The sequence below is a fragment of the Chiloscyllium plagiosum genome, unplaced genomic scaffold, assembly GCF_037043375.1.
Source record: "Chiloscyllium plagiosum isolate Xiang-an unplaced genomic scaffold, Cpla_swu_hap1 HiC_scaffold_5, whole genome shotgun sequence".
NCBI classification, from domain to species: domain Eukaryota; kingdom Metazoa; phylum Chordata; class Chondrichthyes; order Orectolobiformes; family Hemiscylliidae; genus Chiloscyllium; species Chiloscyllium plagiosum.
Genome location: NW_028270143.1, coordinates 37,677,851 through 37,691,136, shown reverse-complemented (window position 1 = coordinate 37,691,136; position 13,286 = coordinate 37,677,851). Strand labels below are relative to the sequence as shown.

Here is a 13,286-nt window from a genome sequence, read left to right as displayed (position 1 = left end):
TTTTTAACAGTTACACTCCAGTGCAGGACTGTAGTCTGAGGAATAGAGTCTGAGAGACTGCCAAACTGACATTTGGAAAAAAAAATCACACTTGTGCCTGACTTCTGTTTGCTGCCCAGATTCTCAAGTCAACATGTTCAGATACCCCGGTACCTGGACTCTTCATGGGCATTATAACAGGATATGAAATTGATGGGCTGAGTACTTAATATTTCTGTACAAAATGTGGATCTGCATCAATTGAGGGCAAAGGTCCAGATGTCTAATCTGCTTGAAATAAAATACCTGAAATCTTAGGATGACATAACAAGGATGGCCACCAGGGCTCAGAGGTCTTCATGTGCTCTCCTGACAAGTTGTGTTCAGAGAATGGGCATTTCCAGAGGGTAAAGGACAGTATTATCAGCACCTTAATCTTTGAAAGTTAACTCTATGGCCATTTTTATAACTATTTCCAAACTCTCAACTCATTACAATGACTGTTTTGTTTTGAACAGACCCTAATCATAAATTTGTACAAATTCTCATACGAATTAGGAACTGGAGTAAGCCACTCAATACTTCGAACCCGCTTCACCATTCACTAAGACCATGGCTGATATGATTACTCCAAATGCCCCTCCCCCCAATAACATTCCACTTCCTTGTCCGACAAGAATATATTTATCCCTGCCTAAAAATATTCAAGGACACTGCTTCCATCCCCTTTTGAGTTTCAAAGATTCAGAATCCTCTGTGGGGAAAAGAAATCTCTCAGTCCATGTCTTACATAGATGATTTCTTATGTTTAAACAGTGATGCCTGATTTTAGATTTTCTCACCAGAGAAAATATTCTTTCCACAACCACCTGCCAAGACCCTAAGGATCATTTATGTCCAAATCGAGTCTTACTCGAAGTGCCAGATGATACAAGCTTAGCCTGCTCAACCTCTCCGTAACAGACAACCTGCTCACTCCAGTATTAGTCTAGTAAATCTTCTCTGAACTATTTCCAATGCATTTGCACCCTTCTTTAAATATGATTACCAATACTGTGCACAATACTCCAGATGTGGTCTCACCAATATGCAGTACAGTTGAAGCATAGCTTCCCTACTTATGTAGTCAATACCCCTTGCAAGAAATAATTGTTATTAGCTTTCCTAATTACTTGCTGCAACCACATTCTAATCCTATGCAATTCATGTACTGGTATATCTAGATCCCTCTCCTTCTGAGAGGTCTACAATTTGTCATCTTTAGAAAGTGTGCTTCTTATTCATTTTCTTAACAAAATGAAAAAAATCACATTTTCTCACATTGTACTCCATTTCCCAGGTCTAGGTCCACTTACTTAACTGTCTATATCCCTTTATGGCTTCCTTATGTCCTCTTCACAATGTTCTCATTGATCTATCTTTGTTTTCTCAGCAAATTTAGCAACCATACCTTTGGTCCCTTCATCCAAGTAATTAAATAAATTGCAAAAAGCTTAAGACCCCAGCACTGATTCCTGCAGGACACCATTCATTAATGGGCAATGTGTTCCATAAAGTATTACATTAAAGCACAAATACTTACAGACTTGTTAGCAAATATGTGTAGATAAACACCCAGAATGAAGATAAAATGTAGAACTGCATACAATTGAAGCCAAACAGGGATTTGGGGATTGTGTGGCATTTCATTTCCACTAATCTGAAAGAAAACAAATTATTTTAATCGAGAAACTACTTGTAAACTGTGTATATTAAATACTCACTGTTGTAGTCACAGCCAATCAATTTCACTTCACTCTATGTGACATCAAGAACTGGCAGCTCTCTTGAATCCCAAGGTGCATAGGTCACATGTGCATCCTAGCTGCGGTGTTCATCACCAGAATTAAACAGCTCTGATGAATGTTCATTGACTTAGGATAATAACTGTTTCTCTCTTCACATATGTGGCCTGACTTGCTCTCAGTTTCATTTTTTTTTAAATTTCTGTTTTCCAGCATCCCCATTAAATTGCACTTGTATCATAATTAGCCAAGAAGATACTTGATTTCCCAACTGATTCCCATTGATTAAAAAAACCTACTTGGGAAAATTAGTGTTGTTTCAGCCTCCTTTCAATTATCAATCAAGAAGACCCACTCGCCAAATTCACTTGCTCCCATGCACTTCAGCAGGAATTCCCCAGGACAGTGTTAGTTGACCAATCATCCACTTCTTCATTGACATTCCTTCCAGCATAAGGTCAGATTTCAGGTCCATTTCCAACTCCTCCAAAAATGAAGTAGCCTATCAGAGCTGTAGTAGGACCTAGACAACACCAGGCATGGCTTAATTGCTGGCAGGTTGCCCTCATATCATGCAAGTGCATATAAGGATTATTTGCTGACTATCTCCAACTAGAAAATCCCAAACACCTCCTTCAATCTTCGAGGACATATGCATTACTGGGCCCACCAACACCAACATCCTGAGTTCACCATTAACTAGATCCCCTCATATTCGCACCACAACTACAAGGGCAGGGCAAAAGATGCACCTCTCGACTCATGGAGCATTGTCATCATTTACAAAGCTCATATTTGAATATGATGGAATACTAACTACTCATCATGATGAGCTCAGAAGCAGGAAAACCCAAGAATACCAAAATCATCTGAGGAAAAGCAGTCTGCTTCATCAGTGTCATAGTCACTGGACTTAATAGCCAACCTTCCATCCATTCTTGAATTTGTTGCAGTGACTCAAGAAGGTTACTTCACTCACTTCCATCGATGTGACTATCATCATCATGATAAAAAATACAATGTTCTAAGAACATCACCACCTCCAAATATCACACAGTCTTGACTTGGAGCAATATTGTTACTGTTAACATTTCATTGCCATACATCATTATATGAGTGTCATTAGGTCTACCTGGTTTAAGGAGCCAATGTTGCTTACTTTTGACATTGAGGAATAGATAAGAAAAGCAATCTTTCCCACTTAGCCAAGTCTTTGTGCTTCTTTTTTCTACATGGTAAGGATTCAGCAAAGGTCAACACTTGCACTCATTTCAGTTAAGTGTTTTCCTCACAACTTAAGTTTTAGGCTTAGGACTTTGCATTTCAAATTTGCATTTCTAGGTAGCCAATCCATTTGGTAGCAATCATTCCAGAAATCACAGTGGATACGGGAACAGCATTCTTTATTTTTGTCTTCATTCTTTGCATTGAGGGAGAAGAAACAAAAAGCTCAGGAGTTGGTTGTACTATGGTGAAAATACATTACATAACAATTCTGCCCAGATCTCCTTGTGCAAACTTACATGAAGCCAACAGTTACCGTCTGCTATACTTTTTAGTAATCTTTCACTCCAGTGTTTTCTCCACTTCCTTGTGGAAGTCCTGTCTTATGAAATTTCTACTATTGGGAGTTTTCAACAAATCCAAACAATGCTGTCGGAGGGCAGGGCTTCATCAGACTTGCTAGACCAATTTCCTGTAATTGTACTTTTTGGACTTTACATTGGTTCCTCTGCCGTTAGTTGTAAATGTTTTCTTAAAAGCGTACTTAACCTTTGGCCTATTAAATAAACGGGAGCCAGTACGTGATAATAGCAGTTTGAGGATCAGTTATTTGTCAAGCACTTTCAAAACTCAATGTCGCAAAATAACCATATGCTTCTACACGGCGCACAGTAACAAATTTCTGATAGCATATGAGTAGTCATCAAATGAGAGCACTGTACTTTTTTTCTGCAAACTTCCTAGTACATTGTATAGAATAGACAGTATGTAACTAACAAAAGAAGATCTTAAGAAGTATTATGTAGTTATCAGTCTGTCTCAAGGTGGTTAATTGTGCAGATGGTTGAATCTTGAATTGGAACAGTGGAAGGTTTGGATTAAGCCAGTATTATGTCAGCCTTGGGAATGTAAAACAGGCAGAATAGCAAGAGTTTTATTTTGTTGTCAGCCTCAAAGGTAGCACTGTGCCTCTGCATTGCATTTATGCTGAGCTGTCTTCTTGAACTGCACGGTTTTGGTTGCCCCAAGACCATTCAGCTCCTTATCTCGTTACATCTTAGTCCAAATATGAACAGAAGAGCTAGGTGAGGTGAAAGTGACTGTTTTTGACATCAAGATTGTGTTTAACTGTGCCTGACTTTGAGCAGCCATTGCAAAGCTAGAGTCAATAGGAATATATGGAAAATCCCTTCACTGGTGTGAGTCATAACTGGCACACGGGAGATTGGCTGTGTTCATTGGAAGTCAGTCATCTCAGCTCCAGAGCATCTCTGCAGGTTCCTCAGGATTCTGTCCTCGGCTTAACCATCTCCAGCTCCTTCATCAATGACTTTCCTTCTATCATAAGGTCAGAAGCTAGGATGTACGCCGATGACTGCACAATGTTCAGCATCATTAATGATTCCTCAGCTGTCAAAAACACAGCAAAACCTTGACAATATGTAGACTGGGCTAAAATGTGACCAGTAACATTTGAGCCACACAAGTGCAAGGCAATAACTACCTCCAACAAAAGAGAATCTAACCAGTTCCGCTTGAAATTCAATGGCATTACCATCACTGATTTTCCTCTCAAGATCCTGGAGGTTACAACTGACCAGAAACTGAACTGGACTGTCCTTATATATACAATGGTTACAAGAGCAGAACAAGGCTAGGAATATTGATGTAAGCTAATAAACTCCTGACTCCTAAAAACCTGTTTATCATCAACAAAGCACTAGATGGAGTGTGATGAAATACTCTCAACTTGCCCGGTTGAGTGGACCTCTATCAAACTCAAGAAACTTGACACCATTCTGAACAAAACAGCCTGCTTAATTGGCATCCACAAATTTCATCCTTCCATCATGAACACTCAATTGTGGCTGTGTGTCCAATCTACAGCATACACTACAGAAATTCACCAAGGCTTCTTGGACAGCATCTTCCAAACCCACAAATGCTTCTATCTAGAAGGATAAAGGCAACAAATGTGTAGGAATACCAGCACCTGCAACTTTCCTTCCAAGCCACTCAAGATCCTGACTTGGAAACACATTATTGTTCTTTCACTGTCACTGGGTCAAAATCCAGGAATTCCCATCCTAAGTGCATTGATGGTCTACTTACAGCTGAAGGATGGCAGCAGTTTAAGAAGGCAACTCCTGCTCCTTTTTGAGGGCAACTAGGGATGAGCAATGAATGCTGGCACAACCGGCGATGCCCACATCCCATGAAAGAATTTTCGAAAAGTCAATTTGTTGTAGGTATACCCACATACCATTAGAGTGTTATTGTGCCATCAATACAATCCCATTTTATTCATCTTTTTGCTGTAGAGTAATGATAATACATTTATTACATGTTTACTTTTTATAGTCACACAATATCATTGCCAAACTTCTTTGTACATGTGTAATTTGAGGTTTTTTAATTTGGGAATTGGCATTTGAAAGTATACAAGCAATCAAAGACTGCAATAATGATGTATCATGATATGAGTTAGTGCATTTCTGTCATTTGTACACCTCAAACAAGACTCTCAAAACAACTGATCATATCTGAGTTCAGCCAGAACAGCAGACTCCCACGAGATGCTTTGGTGGATTCTCAAAGCATCCTTAAAATTAGTCCAACATACACATCAACTCATGGGAGATCTGGTTTTTGGTAAGCACAAAATATATTGACAGATTTCATCAACAACACACAGAGATGAAGTTGAAGTGCTTGACAGAGTTCATAAATCTTCAAATAACCTTTCTTCAAAAGCATTCAACCCCATATGTGACAAAGTCTGCAAACTGTACACTGGACTTCTCGGTCATCTGAGAACCCAGCAAACTGAAAGTTGGACCAAATCATCCTTGATCCCAAGAGATGACCTAAGGGAGAGACAAACGTTTGCAGGTGGTGCACAGTTGGGTTGACTGTGTCATCATTTGAAGGATGTGTGGGTCATACCATGGAAGAAGGATGATCTTTGCACTTCTCAAGAACATACTCATGGTGTGTTTTACTGTATGAAGACTTGTGCTGCAGTTCAGCTGACCCAGAAACTCTCCCATAGACATATCAGCAAGTCAGATATGGCCATACCAGAAGTACTTAGAGTTTGATAAATCAACATATGACAAATCAACATATGACAACATATGATAAATCAACATCTGTTATGACATGCCAAGACTATCAAGTCCTGATTTAGCATTTAAACCTGAAACTTCTAGTCAAAATATTACCACTGTGCCACAATACTTCCTATTTGACGGGTAAGGTTTTATTGTTTCATAAATGCTGCTGGTTTAGTTTGCAGCCACCTGGCTTTTTGTGGAAGATTCTTACTTTGAAATTTGAGGCAAATCATTAGAAACCACTTATAGTTACATTTTGTTTCAATTAACGCACAGGACTCCACTAGATTTTTAATCAACAGCACTTCTAATGGGTTAAGGTATAAATATTTTCATTGGAGGTGGGAGTTACTAGGTATAAATTTAACATCACCAATAGTACTTCTACCTTCCACAATGGCCTAATTTTATTTTACCAAGAATAAGCAATGTAGCCCAATCTACAAGAAGCAAACCCTTTCAATATCCATTTCAAATCACCTACTTACAAATCTCCAAAACGGCATCATCATATAATTTGTCCTAATTTTGACAAATCGTTTGTAACCTTTTCTCTTAGAAAGTAGAATCAATGTTAAATGTAACAGTTAATGATTGGAATAATTTAAAGGTATCCTCCAAAATATATACATAAACAGATTTTTTTAAGAAGAGCTATGCATATAGTATTTCCCAAACCTTCTTCCCCCTATATCCCAAAACATATCCTTTCTCAAGCTCCTAGCTACATAAAGGTCACTGTGGATTCAGCTACAAGTACCAACCTTCACGTCAGTAGCCTATCCCATTCTCAAATATATTAAGTAACCATGAACAAGTTGACATATGATTAATATTTTAATATTGCAAATTTTACATTTTGGACTTTTTTTTGTTTCTGAAATAATTGAATTGTGCAAAGTGGCACAGCATTAACTAACTACCTGAGGCAGAAATTCTGGATCTCTCCCTGGTCCTTACCCTTCTATTTATGTAAGTTATATTTTTCATTACGTACTGTGGGAATGTCTTCAAGACACCCAAGTCTGGGTTTGCCTGGTTGCCATCCTGGTCCTTTGAAGAGGACAGACATCTTGTTGCTTATGCCAGGGGTTGCCCAAAATGTCTTCCAAACGTAAAGCAAGTGATGGCACTAGAGGAAAAGAAATGTGAAAAATTAAACAAAATCAGAAGTTATCAGCTACTAATTTAATCAGTAATGGAACAAAATGTTATGGGGAAGAGGCAGTCTCCAACTCCATTTTCCTGTCAGGTCATCCATGATGTAATTGAATGGTAAAGCAAACTCAATGGGGTAAATGGTCTACTTCAGCTCCTAAGTCATGAAGACTTATTAGTCTCATTTTTCAAAATGCATATTCACAGTTAAAAGTTAAGGAGCCTCATCAATAAATGTGAGAAGAATTTTAACCCCACTGCATTGGGTGTGCTGGAAGGGCAGCAGATAGAATTACTAACAAATTCTCCAACTTGACCCTATCTTGCCCACCTCAAACTTTAACAGAGGCAACTTGGGAATAGAGTCACCAAACTCCCTTTCAGAATGTGAGTTAATCACTAAAACCTTTCAAGAAAGCAGAGGTCATCAACTTTGATATAATTTTACTTTTAACATAGAAGGGACAAAGAAATGCCTTTTTTGAAATATTTGTCGACCATGAGGAGTAAACGGATATGCTTCAGTCTCACAATCTCACCTTCATATTCTCTGTAATTGGTCAGGCTAAATTCCCACCACAGGATTAGATTCAACCTCTAGCTCGACCATATCCATATCAACACCCCAACACAATGTCAGACTTACCTAACATTTACTGCCTGGCTCTTTCCAGATTGAAAGCCTGCCAACCTATTTAATCAGGACGGCTGGATGTGGGAAATATTTTTGAAAATATTTAAAATGCATCCAGCTGTTATATTTGAAAGGGCATGTGGGTAAGTCATACTTCTGGATTTCCCTTCTGAAAACATTCTCCCCTTTTGCTGTTTTCAGTATGGATTAAATATTAGGGTTAACAGTTTGGTTAATGCCAGAAATCATATACTATTCAATTTGCTGCTACTTAGATTGTTTTTTAAACACTTATGATCTGTTTTTTAAAATAAACTGCTATCTTTTTTGGAAAATATATATAACATGCAACAATCTGTCACTAATGTGGAAATAATACATTCCCCCCAAAAAATCACATGTTAAATAAGATTTTCTCCACTCACCATAAGACACTGATATACACAAACGTATTGTGAGAATCATTTCAGAAAAAAAGTAGGTATAAAACAATGGTTTTCAAGACAGTATCATATTCTAAGCTGTGTTGTCCATTCTGGCAAAATTCTAGATTTGAAAATATCAGTTGTAAGCTATATCCTTGAGAGTTAAAAGATCATAATTATTGCTAAAATCAGCAACAAAAAAATTGCTGGAAAAACTCAACAGGTCTGGCAGCAGCTGTGGAAAGAAATCAGAGCCTCAACCACAAATCTATTGGCCCCAGTCAACTTGGGGACTTGCAATATTGCAAAAGCCCTTGAATAATGCTAAGGAGATTGTTAATACCACGAATGGCATAACTCCACATTTTCTTGGGGTTTTGCACATCTCCTGTTAACCTTAATAGAAACATACAAAAATGGAAAACCAGCAGGCCACTTGCCTCTTTGCGCCAGTCCGCCATTCAATAAGACAATGGCTGATCAGATTTTAACCTCAAATCTACTTTATTCCATATAGAACACAGAATTGTACAGCACAGGAACTGGCCCTTTGGCCCATGATGCTGTGCCAAACATAATGCCAAATTAAACTAAACCCTTCTGTCTGCCCTTGATCCATATCCCTCTATTTCTTGCATATTTATGTGCTTATCTAAAAGTCTCTTAAATGCCCCTATCATATCCACCTCCACTACTACCCCTGGCAGCGCGTTCCACACTCCTACCACCCACTGTGTAAAAAACTTGCCCCTCACATCTCCTTTGAACTTTCCCCTCTCTCACCTCTAACACAAGCCCCCTAGTTTTAGACATTTCAACTTTGGGAAAAAGATTTTGACTGTCAACATATCTATGCATCTCATAATTTTATGGACTTCTATCAAGTCTCCACTCAGCCTCTACATTTCAGAGAAAACAACCTGATTTTCTAGCCTCTCCTTATAGTTCATACCCTCTAACCAGGCAGCATCTTGGTAAACCTTTTCTGCACCCTCTCCAAAGCCTCCACATCCTTCCTATAATGTGGCAACAAGAATTGAATGCTGTATTCTAAATGTGGCCTAACTAAAATCTTATGAAGCTGCAACATGACCTCCTGATTCTTGTACTCAATTTCCCTGACCAATAAAGGCAAGCATGCCATTTGTCTTCTTTACCACCCTATCTACTTGTGTGACTACTTTCAGGTAGCATAGACTTGAACCCCAAGATCCCTCTGTACATCAATGCTGTTCAAGGTCCTGCCAGTAACTGTATACTTTTCATTAATATTTGATCTCCCAACGTGCAATATTTCATACTTAAATGGATTAAATTCTATCTGCCATCTCTCCGTCCATATCTGCAACTGATCTTTATCCCCCTGTATCCTTTGGCAACCTTCTACATTATCCACAACTCCTCGATCTTTGTATCATCTGCAAACTTACTAACCCACCCATTTACATTTTCATCCAATAATGAATCTAATAATCTTTCTTACCCTTGATAACTAGATCCACCTTCATATCAGAAATAATGGTGATCATTATTTTCTGCATCTAAGTCTGTTTTCAATCTCCTGCTACTTAGATTTTATAACAATACACAGGTATTCTGGCAGTGATCAAATTTAAGGCTCTGAGATTGCGAAGAAATGTTGAAAACCAAAATTAAACTGTATCTAACGGATGGTGTATGTCCCTTATTTTGAAATTTGATTATAGATTAAGGAACTGGATAAGGGAACTGAGACTTTACTGCTAAGTTTGCAGATGACAAAAAGATGGATGGAAGGCCAGGTAGTGCTGAGGAAGTGGAAAGGCTGCAGAAGGACTTGGACAGTCAAGGAGAATGGGTAAAGAACTGGAAGATGAAATATACTGTGGGAAAGTGTGAGGTTATGTATTTTCGTAAGAAGAATAAAGGCAAGACTATTTTGTAAATAAGGGAAAGGCTTTGGAAATCTGAAATGTCAAGGCACTTGGGAGTCCTAGTTCAGGATTGTCTTAGGTTAACTTACTGGTTCATTTGGCAGTTAGAAAAGCAAATGCAGTGTCAGCATCCATTTCATGAGGACAAGAATACAACAGCAGAAATGTATTGCTGAGGCTTTATAATGCTCTGGTCAGACCGTATTTGGGAAATTGTGAGTAGTTTTGGGCCATGTATCTAAAGAAGGATGCGTTGGCATTGGATGGGGTCCAAAGGAGGTTTACAATATTGATCCCAGGTATGAAGGGCTTGTTGTATGAGGAGTGGTTGAGGACTCTGGGTCTGAACTCAGTGGAGTTTAGAAGGATGAGAGAGGATCTGATTGAACCTTATAGATTATGGAGAGGTGTGGGGGAGTGGATATGGAGATGCTTCCATGAGTAGAAGAGACTAGGACCTGAGGGCACAGCCTCAGAGTGAAGGGATGACCCTTTAGAACTGAGATGAAGAGGAACTTCCTTAGTTAGCTGGTGGTTAATCTGTGGAATGATCAAATCTCAGCCATGATCAAATGGTGGAGCGGACTCGATAGGCTGAATAGCTTAATTCTGTTTCTGTGTCTAATGGTGCTGTAAATTTGTATACTGGGAGCATTTCAAATCATAAAGAAAAAATGGCCACATTTAACTCATTTATTCAGTGTTTTATTTATCTCTGTAAATTATCCTCATGCCCCAACAGCACAGAGGTGTACTTGAGCAGCACATCACTGTTTAATACAAAGCTCCATTGTCAATTAAAGCTTATTGGAGAGGTTGCACTTCTATTCCTTGAAAGCCTCCTGCAGTTCCAAATGGTGAATGTGTTATCATTTTAACTCTCAGTGGCACCAAGTGCCTGATTCAATCCTATATTCCTTATGCTGTATTCTCATTAAAAAGTAAAAGAGTAAGATTGTAATTGCAAAGTTGATGCACAAAAGTAGAGAGATTTATAATATGCGCTATCGATTTTAAGGCTTCTGGAAAATCGGTGCCTTTTTCTCTTCCTGAGCTACTTAAGCCTTTGCCTGCCTCTTCACACTTCTTTGACTGTGAGATCTTTTCTTTGCTTGCTGCCATTAACTGAGTTTGAAGTATCACCAGAATGGTAAACAAAATCAGCACAATCCATATTGCTTTGAAGTGTAGAGTGCAGACTTGTGACTCAAAACAGGATGCACCACTAATGGTTATGTCTCTGAGACAGGAGGACATAACATCACATTCTCATATAAGGCTCCCCTTGAACGGTGGAGTATTGGTACGGCTAATTACAATGTCAGGTGCATATATTGTAATTATTCCAAAGCATTAAGTTATTCACTAAAATGGAATCTTGACAGTCGATAATTGGCAGCTTTAGGGCCTCAGCTGTAAGGATAAGAGTTGTAAGGCTGCACTGCCTGGAATATTGCCAGCATGTCAGGGGAGGGTAGAAAAAAGATCTCCTGTGGAATTGTACTGGACAGTTACTACCCCCATCCCCTCCCCCCACCCTCTCCCCCAACCCCGCCCCCCGCCCCCCCCCCCCCGCCACACACACACACACACACACACCTACAACCCTACTTATGGCAAAGTGTAAAAGTCTGAACCAGTAACCACCAAATAAATTGATTTTCTTGAACTTTAAATGCAAAGCAGACACACCCTTTACAATTAGTGGTTGCAACGCGACCTGAAATATGGCATTGTCAACTGATGGATCAAATACTGAATTGCACAAGTTTAATTTACAAAACATCTGACAGGCAATGGGTGATGAGACTGGAGTAAATGTGATCCCAGAGGGTGAACTTGGTTTTCACATGCAAGGAGACTCTATGGAGGAATGAAGATGGCAGCCAAGACCCTATTCTAGGATTCCCAACCCCGTTCTCAGGATTTAAAAGTTTCAGCAGTTCCTTGTTAATGTTGCAGGTTTGTTTGGGTCACAAGCCTTCATCCCAACCAGGCCAGGTCCATTACAGAGATAGGCATGACCTAGCCCTCTGCCGTCTTTATGGAGTTGATCCAGCTTTTCAAAGAGTTGTGATTCACAGCAGCTCAGAAGTCATAGAATCATACTATCCCTAGAGTGTGGAAACAGGCCATTTGGCCCAACAAGTCCACACCAACTCTTCGAATAGTATCCCACCTAGACCCATTCCTCTATTAATCTACATTTCCCCTAATGCACCTAACCTACACAATCCCTGAACACTATGGGCAATTTAGCGTGGCCAATTCACCTAACATACACATCTTTGGATTGTGGGAGGAAACCAGAGCACCCGGAAGAACATTTTGAAGAGAAAGTTCAAAACATTTTACCTATACCCGTCACGCCAAGCTATTTCACACACCCATTCCCTGTGGCTTGTCCATGTTAAGCTATATCATTTCCATATCCATCAAGAGTGATACTCTGTATAGAACCAATGCATCTTATTGCGAGAATAGGAATACTGTTACAAAAGCTTTACAGTAACAGTAGCAGAAACTGCAAGAACATGAAACGTCTTAATCAAGTATAAATGAGCGCTGTGCAGTTAACAGAAGAAATCAGAGAATGACAGCTGTCAAACAAGTAATGTTTTCTCAGGAGCTCAATTTTATTTTGAATAGTCTAATAGCTGTCTGGGCTCTCAGCCAAGAAACATAATGTGAATGGTCTGGAGTGGTCAGGACTGTATTGTTCAAAGTGTAGTTGGCAAACCTGAACAGTCTGGTGCATATTACCAGCCAGCTGTGGAGTTCAAAGTTCATCAAATGGAATTTTTTTTTAATGAGTTGAAAATGTGCAGGTCCTCACACATTGGGAAGGTTGGAAGTGGGCAGCTGTACCCGGTTGATATTGTTGCAAGTTTTGCTGCAGATCTTTAACTCGGCTAAGATGTTAGCAGCCCACTTCAGAGATTCTTAACTGGAGAGACCAGCCTGAATTACACTCAGAGCCTGGCAACCAAAGGGTTTTCCCAGCAGATAATGAAATTGATTCCTGAAATGTCAGGAACTGCAGGAATGGAAAG

At 39.3% G+C, this 13,286-nt stretch overlaps 1 protein-coding gene across 3 annotated transcripts in view; it reads right to left on the bottom strand.

Moving 5' to 3' along the window:
- The window catches only part of agmo (alkylglycerol monooxygenase), a 367,646-nt gene that overhangs the window by 99,206 nt on the left and 255,154 nt on the right, over positions 1-13,286 (bottom strand). For all 3 annotated transcript variants that reach the window (XM_087987110.1, XM_043689829.2, XM_043689826.2), the window contains exons 9-10: positions 7,101-7,235; positions 1,562-1,678 (exon numbers count right to left, since the gene is read on the bottom strand). In XM_087987110.1, the coding sequence (XP_087843236.1) occupies positions 1,562-1,678; positions 7,101-7,235 (252 nt within the window). The remainder of the gene's footprint in view (positions 1-1,561; positions 1,679-7,100; positions 7,236-13,286) is intronic.